Here is a 20,549-nt window from a genome sequence, read left to right on the forward strand (position 1 = left end):
AAAGCACAAAGGTCATAATGGATTTGTATAGAACTTTGGTGAGGCCGCAGCTGGAGCACTGTGTGCAGTTCTGGGTGTCACATTATCGGAAGGATGTGATTGCACTGGAGGGGGTGCAGAGGAGATTCACCAGGATGCTGCCTGGGATGGAGCATTTAAGTTATGAAGAGAGGTTGAATCGGCTTGGGTTGTTTTCATTGGAGCAGAGAAGACTGAGGGGCGATCTGATCGAGGTGTTCAAGATTATGAGAGACATGGACAGCATGGATAAGGAGCAGCTGTTCCTCTTACTTGAAGGGTCAGTTATGGGGGTATATAGGACGGATGTCAGGGGTAGGTTCTTTACCCAGAGGGTGGTGAGGGATTGGAATGCCCTGCCTGCTGCAGTTGTAAATGCGCCTAGTTTGGGGGTGTTTAAGAGATCCATGGATAGGTTTATGGATGAAAAGGGATTGGTTTAGGTTAGAGGGTCATTGCTTTTTAACTGGTCGGCGCAACATCGTGGGCCGAAGGGCCTGTTCTGCGCTGTAATGTTCTATGTTCTATAGGTTCAAGGTGAGGGGCAGGAGGTTTGGGGGGGATGTAAGGAAAATCTTTTTACCCAGAGGGTGGTGATGGTCTGGAATGTGCTGCCTGGGAGGGTGGTGGAGGTGGGTCGCCTCACATCCTTTAATAAGTACCTGGATCAGCACTTGGTACATCATAACTCCTCTGGAAAGATACAGAAAGACATCTACCTTCTGACTCCCATAAGTGGTTTCCAGAGAATGATCTAACTTTAAACAGCAGAACTGGGGGTGGCATGATAGTATAGTGGTTAGCACAGCTGCTTCACAGCAGCAGGGACCTGGTTTCGATTCCTGGCTTGGAATTAACAGGATGTGGCTGGTGGTGTTCTACAGGGATCCGTGTTAGGTCCTCAACTATTTATCAAACTTGTTCACAACTTTGAGGGGGTGGAAAGCCACAAATCCAAACCTACCATAAGCAGTGTAAATGGAGACATAAAACTACAAAGAAACGTTGATAGATTATGTGAATGGGTAAACTTGCAAAACGGAGTCATATAAAGCAAATACGAGGTCCTGAAAAGACGCTAGCAGAGATGCATTGGGCTGAATGGCATCCTGTCGGATGGAAAATTCTACTTGTAACTGGACAACCATGACTGCGATTGTAAAGCTAGTTCCTCCATCGTCAGGTACATTTAGCAGAGATAGAACCATCTTCCCTGGAGGGTCTGTATCTGGACAGCAACTGGGGTAGGGTTTCTGCTGCCCCCTTGTGTGGATATGAAAGCCACAAGACGTCAGAAAAATGACCAGACTCCAAGCACAAGGTGCAAAGAGCTTTATAGATGAAAACGACAGCATTGGTCATCTTGTTAAAACACAGCTCCATCGAAAAGTCACACAGTAATAATATAATCATCACAACCTCCAAATTATTTTTGAGTTTGATTGATAAAAAAGAGTTTATGTCAGTCCCAAGTCTTGAGTCCCTTACAACTGGTTCCCAGTCTGGAGGTGGTTACAATCTCACCGTCTATAAGCCCCAAAAGCCACGAAGCTGAACAGAATGGTGATACCAACAAGCGAGATGGTGGCAGGCGCAGTGAAGAACTGCCGGTAGTTTATCTGGTAATACCACAACACCGAGAGCATGAGGAAAAAGACAGGCAGCATGAGTCCGCCAATGTTAAGGGTGGTCTCAGTGTGCTCGGCTGCGTGGCTCCCTGCAGGAGACTGAGGAGTGGCATTCTGCGAGATATGGCAATGAACGACGCAGTTGTTGACGATGTGAAGCGAGGAGAGGGTCCGTGTGTCGTCTCCCAGCAGCTGCCCCTGGTAGATCAGCCGAATCTGGTGCTCCTGGTGGGGGAAGTGAATCCTGAGGGGCAGGGAGGGGAGGGGGAGACAAACAAATTAACAAGGGAAAGGTTATCAGAGAGACCAAGACGCAGCACCAACTGCAATCAGCCTCCTCCCGCTTATTTACAAAAAAAATGTTGTGTTCCTCCTGTCCTGAAGATTGACTCGCCCTCGATTTTCATTCAGGAAAATTGTCCAGAACTTTCCCAGCCACTGACATTCTGAACTGGGACATTCAGTTTTAGGCCTGCTTTCAATGCTAAACACATATTTCACCAACAATTCACAGAGAAGGATAAAATATAGAGATTTAGAAGAAATGAGAGACATGGCACATACACAATGGATGTTGTGCAGTACACTCAATGGTCCTATGAAACAGAGTGCTCACAAAAATTTACATACAGTATAAGGTATAAACAGAAGAGACCAGAAAAAAACAAGGGGCATCCTCCCCCCACACCGAGGGGCAGTGATCCTCTCACTCGGGGAGCACCCACCCACCCACCAATCCCTCACTGAGGGGCGTGATAGGCACCCACTATCTCCAACTCCCCACCACACTCAAGGGGCACCCACTGATCCCACCCCGTCCCAGAGAAACAGCCCCAATTCCCCACCCCCCCACCCCAGGAGACCTCACAGGCTGTTTACAGCACGAGTCATTGTGACCAAGAACAGGTAACACATCCGATCAAAACCCATCTGATAAATTGCTGAGCTGGTCATCCACCAGTGACCGGAACACAAGAGATTCCAGGGCTCAGAATGGGCATTGATAACTGGAAATGCCGATCAGTGAGACCAGGAGAGAGGAGAGACAGTGCTGGTGCTGGGAAAAGATCCTCAAACAGACATAAATAAAGCAGCATTTTCATCAATCTGTGATGTGGGGGAAGGAGCTGCACTCTGGCCTAACAGTGTCCCCAGTCTCTCATACTGACACTGCCCCCCCTCCACTCCCCTGATTATCAATCAAACCCCCCCATCCCCCCACAAACTCCGACTGGCGATGAATGTTTTTTTGATGAGTGTGCGCACCGGAAGGCCGGGGTGGGGGTGGGGGGCAGTAGGAGACACGAGGGGACATATATGGGAGGGAACATAAGGGGTGGGACATGAGTGGGGAGCAGGAGGAGGGGGTGGTTGAAACTGGGGCAGGAGAGGCCAATTAGCAATACCATTATAAATCCTCTGTTTCATGGAATAAGTCCATGCTGCATAATCAAAGCACTGTTGCGCGAGTTTTTACCTTTTTATTTGTCCAATCGTGTCTTCTGGTCGAACCCGAGCTATTCTTTCGGTGTCATTCAGAAACTTTAGTCTCAGCAGGATGGAGCTGCCCTCAGCACAGTCACTGTCAGGGGGCTGGACAACTGTGGACACAGTCTCAGCCTCTTCCCTTCCACTTGCACACGTCACTCGCTGACGCAACTCCATCGTGTCAAGTGGCGAGATGTCCATTTCAGGTACATTATCTGTAACCAACTCCTCAGCTCCATTCTCTGCTGGTGGTGTCTCATGTTTGGTTCGAAATTCTTCCTCCACCTCAACCCCCTTCTCCGCCTCCTGCCGTTCCTCACTCTGCTTTCTCTCCTCTGCCTCCTTGCTCTGCTTTCTCTCCTCCGCCTCCTTGCTCTGCTTTCTCTCCTCCTCGCTCTGCTTTCTCTCCTCTGCCTCCTTGCTCTGCTGCTCTCTCTCCTCGTCCTCGCTCTCCTCTTCCTTCTCGCCCTCGCTCTCCTCTTCCTTCTCGTCCTCGCTCTCCTCTTCCTTCTCTTCCTTCTCGTCCTCGCTCTCCTCTATCTGCTCTGCAGTGCATCCTATCTCTCTTCTGTTGGCTATTGTTTCTCCTTCTCCTGGTGACTGATTGCTGGAGGTGCAGGGTAAAACCTGCTGCCCTGAGGTGGATGCAGGTGTATCTTCTGTGGTTTGCAGAGCCTGGTCACCTCGGTCCACAGTGCGAGTGGAGGCCCATGCCAAGACCAACACCAACACTGTGAAAACCAGGCCAAAGAGTATAGTCACCTCATCACCAACTCCTTCAATTATAGCCATGGCACAAATCACCAATATCCACAATCATTCAACCAGGAAACTGAAAGAATCAGAAAGGAAAATGATGAGCACCAAGGTACTGGAACACAGCTTCTGAAAACGATTTGAACAGGAAATCTGGTGGATTAACACGAATGTCCTGCAGAGAAGCAAACTCAGCACCTTTAGGTATTAGGTTTGTCATTGAGAACAGAGTGATTGGCTATCAGACAAATAATTATCTGGTCAGAAAACATTAGCTTGAACCAATAAAGGGGAAGTCATGTCAAATAAAGCAAGGTGAATTATTTTGCAAAGGTAACAAGGAAATCCTTTAATCATCTTAATTAGACCAGTCCTACAGTCTGCTTTATTCAAAGAAATACAGAACCAGTGTAATCCATTGACGTAATTTAACTCTTTAGTCCCGGACCATTTGGCCAATCTGTAATGCCCACTGCAAAGATTAATCTCTCCTTCTTCAGGTGCAATGCCCAGACCTGAACGTCATTACTCTGGACTGGGTCTGACAACAGCTCTGCATGACACAGTATCATTTCCTCAATTTTATATTCTAATTCTCAAAATAAAGGCTATTATCCTTTCACTAGTTTTTGTAATTTCTGTATTTGGATCTCTACATCTCTCCAACCTTTAAGCTTCGAACTCTTCAGCATTTGTAAGTTACTCTGTTCTATTTTCCTTAGGTCCAAAATAGATGACCTCACACTTTCCCGAGTGAGTTGATAGAAGCTTTTTCCCAGGGTGGAAGAGTCAATTACTAGGGAGCACAGGTTTAAGGTGCGAGGGGCAAGGTTTAAAGGAGATGTACAAGGTGAGTTTTTTTTACACAGAGGCTGGAGGGTGCCTGGAACTCGCTGCCTGGGGGAGATAGTGGAAGCAGATACGATAGTGAGTTTTAAGGAGTGTTTGGACAAAAACATGAAAAGGATGGGTATAGAGGGATATGATTCCCGGAAGGGTAGGGGGTTTTTAGTTCAGTAGGGCAGCATAGTCAGTGCAGGCTTGGGGGGGGGGAGGGAGGGGGCGCTGAAGGTACAGTTTTACTGAATCAATGTTCCTCTGTAACTTGCTGCAAAAAGTAGGGAGGCAGTAGCACAGTGGGTTAGTCACTGGACTAATAACCAGAGATCCACAGCAAGAACTGAAAACCTGACTTCAAATCCCACCATGGCAGATGGTGAAATTTAAATTCAAAAAATAAAAATCTGGAATTAAAAGTCTAATGATGACCATGATGTTGATTGTTGTAAAAACCCACCTTTTGAGAAGAAAATCTGTGTTACGTGTGATGGCAATGTGGTTGACTCTTTGAAGTGGATGATCCTGTAAATACTGTCACCTATCTTAGGGGAGATGGAGAGAAACTATTTCCTCTGATGGGGAGATGAGAAAGAGGAAGAATAAACTGAAAACCAGGATATCAGGAAGGATGAATGTAAATCTGGAACTCCCGCTGGAGGCAGGTGAACCAAGATGCTGATCAGGCATAACAAAATTATACCATCGCTGTAGGCTCTTGCTAATTACTGGAGGTTTCATTCGCCCTCTGCAGTTGTGGTTAACTGTGAAGGCCCTGGGATGGAAAAGGCAAATCAGCCAGGGCCCAGAACTGAACTGTTTACACCGTGACAGCTTAAAGCCCAAGCTTCAGGTGAATAAATCTCAGCAGCAGATAAGATGCATAAAGGTCTGGAGGAAAATAAAGGAAGAAATTGCAGGAATTCTGGACTCTTGCCACTGGGAGTTGCATGGTGTGGGGGGGGGGGGGGTCTGTTTTGTGACCTCATGTTTAATACCTCCATAAATGACCATACTCACTCACTTAAATTGTGGTTGTATTCCTGAAAATCATGACTTTTAAATGAAATAACTTGAAGTGAATGATAGATTCAATGTTAAAGCCAGCAGAGCACCTCTAAACCAGGCTCCCTCTAACGGTGTAAGTTGCTTGGTGGTTAGCTGACTGGCTTCTACCACTAGATGGGGTCCAAGACGTGCTGTGAATTCAAGAGCCACAAAGACTTTGCCAAGACTCAGACCCCTCCTCCCTGGGCAGTGCCTTCCAGACATTCACCACTCTGTGTAAAAAAAACTTCCCTCATACATTTCCTCTCAACTTTTCCCCATGCACCTTAAACCTACCTCCCCTTGTACTTAACTTTTCCACCCCGGGAAAAAGCTTCTGACTATCCACTCTGTCTGTGTCTCTCATAATCTTGTAGACTTCTATCAGGTCGCTCCTCAACCTCCGTTGCTCCAGTGAAAACAAATCAAGTTTCTCCAATCTCTCCTCATAGCTATTGCCCTCCAGACCAGGCAACATCCTGGTAAACCTCTTCTGTACCCTCTCCAAAGCATCCACATCCTTCTGGTAGTGTGGTGACCAGAATTGTACACAATATTCTAAATGAGGCCTAACTAAGGTTCTGTACAGCTGCAGTATGACCTGCCAATTTTTATGTTCAATGCCCTGAGTGATGAAGGCAAGCATGCTGTATGCCTTCTTGACTACCTTCTCTACCTGCGTTGCCACTTTCCCTCTGCCTGTCAATACCCCTAAGGGTTCTGCCATTTATTGCATATTTCCCATCTGTGTTAGACTTTCCAAAATGTATCACCTCACATTTGTCCAGTTTAAACTCCATCTGCCATTTCTCTGCCCAAGTCTCCAACCAATCTATATCTTGCTGTATTCTCTGACAATCCTCTTCACTATCCGCAACTCCACCAATTTTTGTGTTGTCTGCGAACTTACTAATCAGACCGTCTACATTTCCCTCTAAATCATTTATATATTTAACGAGCAACAAAGTTCTGAGAACTGATCCCCGAGGAACGCCATTTGTGAAAGCCCTCCATTCAGAAAAGCACTCCTCTACAGCTACCCTCTGTCTTCTATGTCCAAGCCAGTTTTGTATCCATCTTGCCAGCTCTCCTTTGATGCTGTGTGAATTCACCTTCTGCACCAGTCTGCCATCAGGTACCTTGTTAAAGGCTTTACTGAAGTCCATGTAGACAACATCCACTGCCTTTCCCTCAATCATCTTCGTTATTTCCTCAAAAAACTCGATCAAGTTAGTGAGGCACGACCTCCCCTTTACAAAACCATGCTATTACGAATAAGTCCATTTAAACATAGAACATAGAACATAACAGCGCAGAACAGGCCCTTCGGCCCACGATGTTGCGCCGACCAGTTACAAAAACAATGACCCACTAGCCTATACCAATCCCTTTTCGTCCATAAACCTATCCAGAGATCTCTTAAACGCCCCCAAACTAGACGCATTTACAACTGCAGCAGGCAGGGCATTCCAATCCCTCACCACCCGCTGGGTAAAGAACCTACCCCTGCAATCCGTCCTGTAGCTACCCCCCCTTAATTTAAAGCCATGCCCCCTCGTGCTAGCTTTCTCCATCCGAGGAAAAAGGCTATCACTATCCACCCTATCTAAACCTCTAATCATCTTATATGTTTCAATAAGATCCCCTCTTAGCCGCCTTCTTTCCAACGAAAACAACCCTAGATCCCTCAGTCTCTCCTCATAGGACCTCCCCACCATACCAGGCAACATCCTAGTAAACCTCCTCTGCACCCTCTCCAACGCCTCCACATCCTTCTTGTAATGCGGGGACCAGAACTGCACACAGTACTCCAAGTGCGGCCGCACCAGAGTAGTGTACAGTTGCAACATTACACTGCGACTCCTAAATTCAATCCCCCTACCAATAAACGCCAAGACACCGTACGCCTTCTTGACAACCTTATCTACTTGATTCCCAACTTTCAGGGATCTATGTACACACACACCTAGATCCCTCTGTTCATCCACACTATTCAAAGTCCTCCCGTTAGCCCTATACTCGACACATCTGTTGCTCCTACCAAAGTGAATTACCTCACACTTCTCCGCATTAAATTCCATCCGCCACCTCTCGGCCCAGCTCTGCAACCTATCTAAGTCTCCCTGCAGACTATGACACCCTTCCTCACAATCTACCACACCTCCAACTTTGGTGTCATCAGCAAATTTACTAATCCACCCAACTATACCCTCATCCAGATCATTAATAAAAATTACAAACAATCAATTTGTTTCCAAGTGTTGAGTAAATCCTGTCCCTAAGGATCTTTTCCAATAATTTCCCTACCACTGACGTAAAGCTCACTAGCCTATAAATTCTTGGATTATCCCTGCTTAAACAATGGAACAACATTGGCTATCCTCCAGTCCTCTGGAACTTCAGCTGTAGCCAATGAGAAGGATATAAAGATTTCTGTCAAGGCTCCAGCAATTTCCTCCCTTGCCTCGCTCAGTATTCTGGGGTATATCCCACCAGGCCCCTGGGGACTTATCTATTTTAATGCTTTTTAAGACACCCAACACCACCACCTTTTTGTTATTGACATTACCCAGAATATCTACACATCCTACTTTAGGCTCCTCATCCATCAAGTCTCTCTCTTTGGCAAAGTAGTCATTTAGTATCTCGTCCATTTCCTCTGGCTCCAAGTATAGATTCCTTCCACTATCCTTGAGTGAACCAACCCTTTCCCTGACTACCCTTCCGCTCTTTACATACATATAAAATGCCTTAGGATTTTCCTTATTCCTGTTTGCAAATGACTTTTCATGACCCCTTTTAGCCTTCCTAACTCCTTTCTTAAGTTGCTTCCTATGTTAAATAAGAACATAAGAAATAGGAGCAGGAGTAGGCCAACTACCCCTTCGAGCCTGCCCCGCCATTCAACAAGATCATGGCTGATCTGTCGTGGCTCAGTTCCACATTCCCGCCCTCTCCCCATAACCCTTAATCCCCTCTCTTATCAAAAACCCATCAACCCCCATCTTAAAAATATTTAGCGAGGTAGCCTCCACCACTTCAACGGGCAGAGAATTCCAGAGATTCACCACCCTTTGAGTGAAGAAGTTCCTCCTCAACTCCGTTCTAAACCGCCCCCCCTTTATCTTGAGGCTGTGTCCCCTAGTCTTTACATTCTCAAGGGTTTCATCTGTCCTAAGCCTTTTAGACCTTACGAATGCTTCCTTTTTCTTCTTGGCAAGGCTCATAATATCGCTCGTCATCTCGGGTTCACGATACTTGCCACATTTATCCTTCATTATGTAGATCTATTGCAGGGGGGAGCTATACAATACATGGCAGAACCATCAGGAGTACAGACACACAGAGGGACCTGGGTGTGCAAGTTCACAGATGCTTAAAGGTGGTGAAGGCAGCATAAGGCATGCTTGCCTTTATTGGACAGGGCATAGAGTAAAAAAGTTGGCATATGATGTTGCAGTTATATAGAACGTTGGTTAGACCACATTTGGAATACTGCGTCCAGTTCTGGTCATCACACTACTAGAAAGATGTGGAGGCTTTCGAGAGAGTACAGAAAAGGTTTACCAGGATGTTGCCTGGTATGGAGGGTCTTAGCTATGAGGTGTTAAATTAGGGTTGTTCTCCCTGGAAAGACAGAGTTTAAGGGGCAGCCTAATAGAAGTTTATAAAATTATGAAGGACATAGATAGGGTGAACAGTTGGGAGCTTTTTCCCAGGTCGGAAATGACAAACACAACAGAACATTACAGCGCAGTACAGGCCCTTCGGCCCTCGATGTTGCGCCGACCAGTGGAACCAATCTAATGACCCTCTAACCTAAACTATTCCAATGTTATCCATATGCCTATCCACTGACCATTTGAACGCCCTTAAAGTTGGCGAGTCCACAACTGCTGCAGGCAGGGCATTCCACGCCCTTACTACCCTCTGAGTAAAGAATCTACCTCTGACATCTGTCCTATAATTATCACCCCTTAATTTAAAGCTATGTCCCCTCGTGTTAGCCATCACCATCCGAGGAAAAAGGCTCTCACTGTCCGCCCTATCTAACCCTCTAATCATCATGTATGCCTCAATTAGGTCACCTTTTAACCTTCTTCTCTCTGACGAAAATAACCTCAAGTCCCTCAGCCTTTCCTCATAAGACCTTCCCATCATACCAGGCAACATCCTGGTAAACCTCCTCTGCACCCTTTCCAATGCCTCCACATCTTTCTTATAATGCGGCGACCAGAACTGTACGCAATACTCCAAGTGCGGCTGCACCAGAGTTTTGTACAGTTGTAACATGACCTCACGGCTCCGAAATTCAATCCCTCTACCAATAAAAGCTAACACACCGTACGCCTTCTTAACAACCTTATCAACCTGGGTGCCAACTTTCAGGGAGCTATGCACATATACACCAAGATCTCTCTGCTCGTCAACACTACTAAGAGTCCTTCCATTAGCCCTATATTCTGTACTCCTGTTACTCTTACCAAAGTGAATCACCTCACACTTTTCCGCATTAAACTCCATTTGCCACCTCTCGGCCCAGCTCTGCAGCTTATCTATGTCCCTCTGCAAACTGTAACATCCATCCTCACTGTCTACAACTCCTCCGACTTTGGTGTCGTCAGCAAATTTACTAATCCATCCTTCTACACCCTCATCTAGGTCATTTATAAAAATGACAAACAGCAGTGGCCCCAAAACAGATCCTTGAGGTACACCACTTGTAACTGAACTCCAGGTTGAATATTTCCCATCAACCACCACCCTCTGTCTTCTATCAGCTAGCCAATTCCTGATCCAAACTGCTAAATCACCCTCAATCCCATGCATCTGCATTTTCTGCAATAGCCTACCATGGGGAACCTTATCAAATGCTTTGCTAAAATCCATATACACCACGTCAACTGCCTTACCCATATCCACCTCTTTGGTCACCTTTTCAAAAAACTTGATAAGGTTTGTGAGGCACGACCTACCCTTCATAAAGCCGTGTTGACTATCCCTAATCAATTTATTTCTCTCTAGATGATTATAAATCCTATCCCTTATAATTCTTTCCAAAACTTTGCAGACAACAGAAGTAAGGCTCACTGGTCTATAATTCCCAGGATGGTCTCTACTCCCCTTCTTGAACAAGGAGACAACATTTGCTATCCTCCAGTCTTCCGGCACTATACCTGAAGCCAATGACGACATGAAGATCAAAGCCAAAGGCTCTGCAATCTCCTCCCTAGCCTCCCAGAGAATCCTAGGGTAAATCCCATCCGGCCCAGGGGACTTATCTATTTTCATACTCTCAAGAATTGCTAACACCTCCTCCTTATGTACCTCAATCCCGTCTAGTCTAAAAGCCTGTATCTCGGTATTCTCCTCGACTACACTGACTTTTTCCTGTGTGAATACTGACGAAAAATACTCATTCAGTGCCTCTCCTATCTCTTCAGGCTCCACGCACAACTTCCCACTGCTGTCTCTGACTGGCCCCAATCTTGCCCTAGCCACTCTTTTATTCTTGACATACCTGTAGAAAGCTTTAGGGTTCTCTTTGATCCTATCCGCCAAAGTCTTCTCATGTCCTCTTCTAGCTCTTCTTAAGTCTGTCTTTAGCTCCTTCCTGGCTAATTTATAACTCTCCAGTGCCCTAACTGAGCCTTCACGTCTCATCTTTACATAAGCCTCCTTCTTCCTCTTCACTAGAGATTCAACTTCCTTAGTACACCACGGTTCCCTCGTTCGATCACTTCCTCCCTGCCTGACAGGTACATATTTATCAAGGACTCGCAGTAGCTGTTCCTTGAATAAGCTCCACATTTCAGTTGTTCCCAGCCCCTGCAGTTTCCTACTCCAAGGGGTCACAAGTTCAAGGTAAGGGGAGCAAGGTTCAATACAGATATGCGGGGGGCATATTTTACACAGAGGGTGGTGGGGCCCTGGAATGCAGTATCAAGCAAGGTGGCTGAGGCAGACACGCTGGGGTCATTTAAAGCTTTAGATAGCCACATGAACAGACTGGGAATAGAGGGATACAAACGGATGGTCTAGTTAGGAACACCTGGTCGGTGCAGGTTTGGAGGGCCGAAGGGCCTGTTCCTGTGCTGTATTGTTTTTTGTATCCTCACAGGTACAAGCCTGTGTTCCAACCAACTGACATTTGAAAGACTCCCACGTGTCAGATGTTGATTTACCCTCAGCCTCCCCCAATCTAAACTCTCCAGATCCTGCCTAATGTTGTTGTAGTCTTCCCCCGAGAACCACTCTTGTCCTTATCCACAAGCACCTTAACCATTACAGAATTATGATCACTGTAATTTCATTGAATCATACTACACTGCAGGAGGCCCAATGTGACTGTGCTGGCAGTTCACGCCAATCCCCCTCCTTTCCTACAGTTTTGCAAATTAATCCTTTTCAAGTAATTATTCAATTTCATTTTGAAAGTTATTGAACCTCCTTCTACTGCCTTTCCAGGCAGCACATTCCCAGGTCCTAACTCACTGTCCAGAAAGGATTTCCATCTCTCCTCTGGTTCTTGTGCTGACTTTCTTCAATGTGTCTCCCTGTGATTACCAACCCTCCTGCCAGTGCAAACAGTTTCTGCTTATTTATTCTGTCAAAACTCTTCACCATTTTGATCATCTTGACTAAACCTTTTTTCATTCTTTGCTCAAAGGAGAACAATCCCATCTTCCTCCAGTCTTTCTACATGAACTGCAGTCTCACACCCTGATCCAATTCTGATAAATCTCCTCTGCACATTTGACATTCCTCCTAAAACATGGTGCCCAGAATTGGACACAATACTGCCGCTCCAAATTTCCATGCGGCGATAGTTAGACTGTAAATCGGAGGAGTGTAAACCACAGGAGGATTCAGACACAAGTGGGGATTGGTCAGGCAGATGAAACTCGTTGACAAATGCAAAATACTTCACATGAAAACAAAATGGTCCAGGAAGAACGTATGATCACTTGGGGGTTGCTGGTGACAAACTAAAGCGTTTACAACACTGCCCAGGGAGTAAAGAATGTCGGATGCTGGGATGTATGGAAAGGTCAGTGTGAAATGCACTTGGAAAGAAAGTAATTCAAAAATTGATTTGAAAACAAGTTGTGTAAAGAATGGAATGTACAGATTTCAAAAGGACATTGCTTTCCCCGTATATCTGAGGTGCTGATCCGATTATCCTCAACCATTTAATTCTACTTCACCTGAAAACTGCACTGTGCAATGATAAGTATTGTACTGGACAGATCACTGGTCAGAACTGAGCAACCACAGAGCTAATCAGTTAATTAAATTTGCTTGGCCCTAACTGCTTTCTCAGAGATTTTTGAGCCTGGTTGGTTCAAAGTCTGCCTTAAGAGTTGAGAGAACTTCATTTCATGCCCATCACTCCATGAAATATTTCAAAGCTTTTCCAGAACAAGCTACTTCTGAAGTGAAGTTACTGTTTCATCAGCAAATTTGATAATTGCACAGAAGTCAATTCCATTCACAACTCCACAGAACCACAGATACGTTACAGTGCAGAATGAGACCATTCAGCCCATCGTATCTGACCAGCCAGAAATGAGGAAAAAGAAACTAACGTGTTCATTTTAATTCCATTTTCCAGCAATTGGTCCAAATTATTGCAGGTTACAGCACTTCAGATGCAGATCCAGGAACCTTGAAAATGAGTTAAGTGTTTCAGCCTCAAACACCAATTCAAGCAGTGAATTCCAGACACACACCACCCACTGGGTGAAAAGGCTTTTCCTCAGATCCCCATTAATTCTTCTACCAATCACCAAAAACTTGTCCTGGTCCCCCCATGCTGACACTATAGTTAAGAAAGCCCACTGATGCCTCTACTTTCTCAGAAGACTAAGGAAATTTGTCATGTCAGCTACGACTCTCACCAACTTTTACTGATGCGCCATCGAAAGCATTCTTTCTGGTTGTATCACAGCTTGGTATGGGCTCCTGCTCAGTCAAAGACTACTAGAAACTACTAGCGGTCGTGAATGATGCCCAATCCATCACACAAACCAGCTTCCCACACACTGAGTCTGTCTTGGAAAGGATTATTAGAGACAGGATTTATAGTTATTTGGAGAGTAATGAATTGATTAGAGACAGTCAGCATGGATGAGTATATGGGGTTTAATGAGATTGAGGGTTATAGATAGGTCTGTAGGTTGGTAGGTGATGTGATCGGCGCAACTTGTGGGCCGAAGGGCCTGTTTGTGCTGTAGTGTTCTATGTTCTGTAGCGGGTAGGTCGTGCCTTACTAACCTTATCGAGTTCTTTGAGAAAGTGACCAAAGAGGTGGATAGGGGTAAGGCAGTTGACGTGGTGTATATGGATTTTAGTAAGGCGTTTGATAAGGTTCACCATGGTAGGCTTCTGCAGAAAATGCAGATGTATGGGATTGGGGGTGATCTAGGTTATTGGATCAGGAATTGGCTAGCAGATAGGAGACAGAGGGTGGTGGTTGATGGTAAATATTCGTCATGGAGTTCGGTTACGAGTGGTGTGCCTCAGGGATCTGTTTTGGGGCCACTGCTGTTTGTAATTTTTATTAATGATCTGGATGAGGGTATAGTTGGGTGGATTAGTAAGTTTGCTGATGACACCAAAGTCGGAGGTGTGGTAGATTGTGAGGAAGGGTGTCATAGTTTGCAGGGTGACTTAGAAAGGTTGCAGAGCTGGGCCGCGAGGTGGCGGATGGAGTTTAATGTGGAGAAGTGTGAGGTAATTCATTTCGGTAGGAATAACAGATGTGTTGAGTATAGGGCTAACGGGAGGACTTTGAATAGTGTGGAGGAGCAGAGGGATCTAGGTGTATGTGTACATAGATCCCTGAAAGTTGGGAATCAAGTAGATAAGGTTGTTAAGAAGGCATATGGTGTCTTGGCGTTTATTGGTAGGGGGATTGAATTTAGGAGTCGCAGCATCATGATGCAACTGTACACAACTCTGGTGCGGCCGCACTTGGAGTATTGTGTGCAGTTCTGGTCCCCACATTACAGGAAGGATGTAGAGGCTTTGGAGAGGGTGCAGAGGAGGTTTACCAGGATGTTGCCTGGTATGGAGGGGAGATCCTATGAGGAGAGACTGAGAGATTTGGGGTTGTTTTCGCTGGAAAGAAGGCGGCTAAGAGGGGACCTTATTGAAACATATCAGATGATTAGAGGTTTAGACAGGGTGGATAGTGATAGCCTTTTTCCTCGGATGGAGAAAGCTAGCACGAGGGGGCACGGCTTTAAATTAAGGGGGGGTAGTTATAGGACTGATGTCAGGGGTAGGTTCTTTACCCAGAGGGTGGTGAGGGACTGGAATGCCCTGCCAGCTGCAGTTGTAAATGCGCCTAGTTTGGGGGCGTTTAAGAGATCTGTGGATAGGTTTATGGACGAAATGGGATTGGTTTAGATTAGTGGGTTAGTGTTGTTTTTTTTTAAAAAGCTGGTCGGCGCAACATCGTGGGCCGAAGGGCCTGTTCTGCGCTGTAATGTTCTATGTTCTACACGTCCAGCTGCCACGGAAAGCAGCCAGGATACATAGGATGAATACGTGGTTGAAAAAAATGGTGCAAGGGGCAGGGTTTCAGATTCCTGGGGCATTGGGACTGGTTCTGGGGGAGATAGGATCTGTACAAACTGGATTGGTTACCCCTGGGCTGGATTGGGACTGATGTCCCCGGTGAGGGTACTTGCTAAAATGGTTGGGGAGAGTTTAAACTGATATGCCAGGGAGATGGGAACCTTTGCAAGGATTCAGAACAAGGGGAATTAAGGACAAGAGGAAAAGACACTAAGGAGAGTAAGGAAAGTGATAGGCAGAGAAGTCAAGGCCCAGAGTCAGATAAGGAAAATAGTGCCCATCTTCGGGTTTTGTACCTGAGTGCTCAGAGCATTTGAAACAAAATGGATAAATTAGTTGTACAGATAGATGTAAAGGGATGTGATGTAGTTGGCATTGTGGAGACACGGCTCCAAAGTGAGCAAGGATGGGAACTAAACATTGAGGTGATTCAGTGTTTAGAAAGGTCAGGCGGAAAAGAAAAGGTGATGGTGTTGTATTGTTGATTAAAGATGATATTGATACGATATTGAGGGATGATATTAGCAGAGATGATGTGGAATCTGTATGGGTCAAGAAGAAACAAAGAGCAAAAATCATTGGTGGGGGTGGTTTACAGACCATCAAACTGTAGTGGTAAAAGTCCAAAGATTGGCCATGCTAAGAAATTGCCCCTTAGTGTCCTGAGATGTGTAGGTTAGAGGGATTAGTGAGTATAATATGTAGGGATATGGGGGTAGGGCCTGGGTGGGATAGTGTTCGGTGCAGACTCGATGGGCCGAAGGGCCTCTTTCTGCACTGTAGGCTTCTATGATTCTATATGATTCTACGAAAAGCATTAGACAGGAAATCAGAGATGCGTGTGCTAAAGGAACAACTGGGATTATGGGCAATTTTAATCTGCACATATATAGGGAGAATGAAATTAGTCACAGTGCAATAGAGGAGGAATTTCTGAAGTGCATATGGGATGATTTTCTGGAGCAATACATTGAGAAACCAACAAGGGAATAGACCATCTTGGACTGGGTGTTGTGCAATGAGAAAGGATTAGTTAGCAGTCTAGTTGCGAGAGAACCCTTGGGGATGAGAGACCATAATATGGTAAAATTCTTTGTCAAGGTGGATAGTGATGTAGTTGACTCTGAGACCAGGGTCCTGAATCTCAATAGAGGGAACTATGATGGTATGAGGCATGAATTGGCCATGATGGACTGGGAAACATTACTGAAAGGAAAGAGTGTGGACGGGCAATGGCTGGCATTTAAAGAATAAATAGGTGAATTCCAGAAGTTGTTTATTCCTGTCTGGCGCAAGAGTGGAAAGGGAACTATGGCCAAACCATGGCTTACAAGGGAAATTAGAGATAATATCAGATTCAAAAAAGCAGCATACAAATTGGCAAGAAAAAGCAGTAGGCCTGAGGATTGGGAGCAGTTTAAAATTCAGCAGAGGAGGACCAAGGGAGTGATTAAGAGAAAAATGAAGCATGAAAGTAAGCTAGTGGCGAACATAAAAACTGACTGTAAAAGTTTCTATAGATATGTAAAGAGAAACAAATTGATAAAAGCAATTGTCCCTTACAGTCAGAAACAGGAGAATTCATAATGGGGAATAAATAAATAGCTGAGGAACTAAATTTGTACTTTACTCCAGTCTTCACAAACATCAGAAGTGCTGAGACAAATATGTTTTATTGAGGAGCTGAAGGAAATCAGCATTAGCTCAGAAATGGTTTTGGGGAAATTGATGGGATTGAAGGTGGATAAATCTCCAGGTCCTGATAATTTTCATCCCAGAGTACTTAAGGAAGTGGCGCTGGAAATATTAGATCCATTGGTGGTTATTTTCCAAAATTCTTTGGACTCTGGAATAGTTCCTGCAGATTGGAGCGAAGCTAATGTAAGCCTGCTATTTAAAAAGGGAGGTAAGGAACCAGGGAGCTGTAGACAAGTGAACCTAACATCAGTACTGGGGAAGTTGCTAGAGTCCATTATCAAGGATTTCATAACTCAGCATTTGGAAGGCAATGGGATAATCAGACAAAATCAGCATGGATTTACAAAAGGGAAATCATACTTGTTGAATCTATTGGAATTTTTTGAGGATGTAACTAGTAGATTGAGGAGAACCAGTCGATGTGATTTATTTAGACTTTCAGTAGGCTTTGGACAAGGCCTCACATAACAGACTACTGTGTAAAGTTAAAGCACATGGAATTGCAGGTAACGTCTTGAGATGGTTCGAAAGCTGGTTAGCAGATAAGAAGCAAAGAGTTGGCATAAACGACTGACAGTCAGCAACTAATGGGGTTCCACGGGGATCTGTGCTGGGACCCCAACTGTTCATGTTCTATATTAATGATTTGGAAGAGGAAGCTGAATATATTTTTTCCAAATTTGCAGATGATACAAAGTTGGGTGGGAGGGTGAGCTGTGAGGAGGATGTGGAGATGCTTCAGTGTGATTTGGACAGGCTGAGTGTGTGGGTATCTGCATGGCGGATGCAGTATAATATGGATAAATGTGAGGTTATCCACTTTGGTAGCAATAACAGGAAGACAAATTATTACTTGAATGAGTGTAAATTGAGAGAGGTGGATACTCAACAAGACTTTGGAGTCCTCATGTATCAGTTGCTGAAAATAAGTGCACAGGTAATAGCAGGCAGTAAAGAAGGCAAATGGTATGTTGGCGTACATAGCAAGAGGATTTGAGTCGAGGGTTAGAGATGTTTTGCTGCAATTGAATAGGGTGTTGATGAGGCCACATCTGGAGTATTGTGTCCAGGTCCAGGATACAACAGGTTATCGATAGATTGGAGACTCGGGCACAGAAATGGTACACAGAGTTTAATTCAGACAAATTTGAAATGTGAATTATACTGTAAATGGCAATATTAAGGAACATTTACAGAGGGATCTGGGCATGCAGGTCCACCACTGCCTAAAAGTGGCAACACAGGTGGACAGGGTGATTAAGAAGGCATTTGGCATGCTTGCCTTCATCAGCCAGGGCATTGAGCATAAGAGTTGGGAAATCATGTAGCAGCTATATAAAACCTTGATTAGGCTGCATTTGGAGTATTGCATACAGTTCTGGTCACCACACTACCAGAAGAACATAGGAGCTTTGGAGAGAGTGCAAAGCTGGTTCACCAAAATGTTGCCTGATCTCAAGGGTGTTGACTATGAGAAGGTTGAATAAACTCTGGAAAGACAGAGGCTGAGGGGAGACTTGATAGGGGTCCACAAAATTATGAGGGGCACAGACAGGGTGAATAGTTATAGGTTTTTTCCCCAGGGTGGAAGTGTCAATTACAAGGGGGCAAGAGAATAACAGGAAGGGACAGAGGGAAAGAAGTCTAACAAATACCAGTCAAGACTAAATGTAACAAATAAAAAACAAAACTAAATGTTCTGTATCTGCATGTGTGTACATAACAAAGTAAATAATTTGAAAGCCCACATTGGAACAAATAAATATGACCTGATAACGACTGGAGAGACAAGGCTGTAGGATAACAAGGATTGGCTCCCAAATACTGAGCAGTATATGACATTCAAGAAGAATAGGAAACTAGGTAAAGATTGGAATCACAGACTCTGCCACGTAGTAAAAGTCCGCTTAGCGCATTGCATCAGTACCAACTCTCCAAAGAAAGGGAGAGAGTTTAAGGGAGATGTGCGGGGGAAGTTTTTCACACAGAGAGTGGTGGGTGCCTGGAACGCACTGCCAGAGGTGGTGGAGGAAGCAGGAACATTAGCAACATTTAAGAGGCATCTGAATCTGTTCATGAATAGGGAGGGAATAGAAGGGTACAGACTAAGGAAAGAAGGTTTTCTTTAGTTTAGTTAGAGTACCATGATCAGCACAAATTTGGAGGGCTGGAGGGTCTGTTCCTGTGCTGTACTTTTCTTTGTTCTCAAGGGCAATAAATGCCGGATTAACCCCGAGTCCACATCTCTGATTGGACATTTTCAACATGTCAGTGCACAGTAAGATCCCAGGACAGCAGTGGGGTGAGTGCGGCTCAGCCCCGTCCTGGGAGCTGGCTGAGGGAGGAATGTTATCCGACACACAGTTGTACAGAGAGAGAGAGAGCCCCCCTCCCCCTGAACCGGAGGAAGGGCAGCGTCTGGGCGGCTGTCACCCCCGTGCTGCCCATCTGTGTCCCGAGGGAGGCGAGGCTCCATGGCCGGGATCCTCTTCGCAGGAGATACCCGGTCTGGGACCTGGAGCCTGTCCCGACACCATCCCCGGATAGGCCTCAGCGAATCCTCCGCACGGGCCTGCTGCTGGGGGCAGGGGCAGGCGGCGGTACTCACCGCGGCTGCGGGCGACTCCATTCTGCTCCCGGGCCCGGGGCTCAGGCCTGGCGGACTCAGCGACGTCATCACGCCACTGCGTGCGCTGACGTCAGGACAACCCGCCGTGCACCGCAATGGACGCCGGGAGGTGTAGTTCCGTCGCGAAAACACGCATGCGCGCCGCATGGCCCGGGGCCGTTTGGCGGAGTCCAAGGAAAGAATGACGACCGGCTCGGCTCCGCACTGAGGTGAAAACAAGCGGCGGGAGGCCGGGAAATGCGGCAACAATTTTCGGGACTCTGCAGAGAGGCTGTGGCACGGTGATGGAAATGGCGGGCTTTACTCCCATCCTCCCCCACCATTACGAAAGTCCTCTATTAACAACGCTTTGCCCCGCCCAGTGCAAACTCAGCCCCGCCCTCAGTAACCACAGCCCCGCCCCTAGCAACCGAAACCCCGCCCCCAGCAACCACAACCCCACCCCCAGCGAACCACAGCTCCGCCCTCACCAACCACATCCCCGCCCCCAGCAATCACAACCCCGCCCCTAGCAACCACAGCCCCGCCCCCAGCAACCACAGCCCCGCCCCCTTCAACCCCAGCCCCACCCCCAGCAACCACAGCTCCGCCCTCACCAATCACAGCCCCGCCCCCAGCAACCAAAGCCCCGCCCCCAGCTTCCCTGGGGGGGCCCCCCGGCCCGCCCACATAAAAACACACGGCCCCGCCCCCAGCAACCGGAACTCCACTTCCACCAACCCCAGCCCCGCCCCCCAGCCCTATACATCAGGATGATCCAGATCCGGTCCTCTCCACACTGAGGCTGTCGGACCTACATAAGAACATAAGAAATAGGAGCAGGAGTAGGCCCTCTAGCCCTTCGAGCCTGCCCCGCCATTCAA

General features: G+C 46.2%; 1 protein-coding gene across 1 annotated transcript; it reads right to left on the reverse strand.

The window, feature by feature from the left end:
- Nucleotides 1-1,335: 1,335 nt before the first annotated feature.
- tmub1 (transmembrane and ubiquitin-like domain containing 1) lies at nucleotides 1,336-19,748 on the reverse strand. Its single transcript, XM_080195022.1, has 3 exons — nucleotides 19,666-19,748; nucleotides 3,124-3,966; nucleotides 1,336-1,890 (listed from the first exon to the last, which is right to left on the reverse strand). Exons 2-3 carry the CDS (start codon nucleotides 3,924-3,926, stop codon nucleotides 1,539-1,541), a joined length of 1,155 nt encoding a protein of 384 aa, XP_080051148.1. The 5' UTR covers nucleotides 3,927-3,966; nucleotides 19,666-19,748; the 3' UTR covers nucleotides 1,336-1,538.
- Between the last annotated feature and the right edge of the window lie 801 nt (nucleotides 19,749-20,549).

Source organism: Carcharhinus amblyrhynchos, chromosome 8 (assembly GCF_965287045.1).
Source record: "Carcharhinus amblyrhynchos chromosome 8, sCarAmb.v2.hapA, whole genome shotgun sequence".
In the NCBI taxonomy this organism is placed as follows: domain Eukaryota; kingdom Metazoa; phylum Chordata; class Chondrichthyes; order Carcharhiniformes; family Carcharhinidae; genus Carcharhinus; species Carcharhinus amblyrhynchos.

Coding starts and splice junctions, on each gene's coding strand:
- tmub1 (XM_080195022.1), bottom strand. CDS start 3,926: ATGGCTATAATTGAAGGAGTTGGTGATGAGGTGACTATACTCTTTGGC. Junction 1,891..3,123: donor ACGATTGGACAAATAAAAAG/GTAAAAACTCGC, acceptor CCTGCCCCTCAG/GATTCACTTCCCCCACCAGG.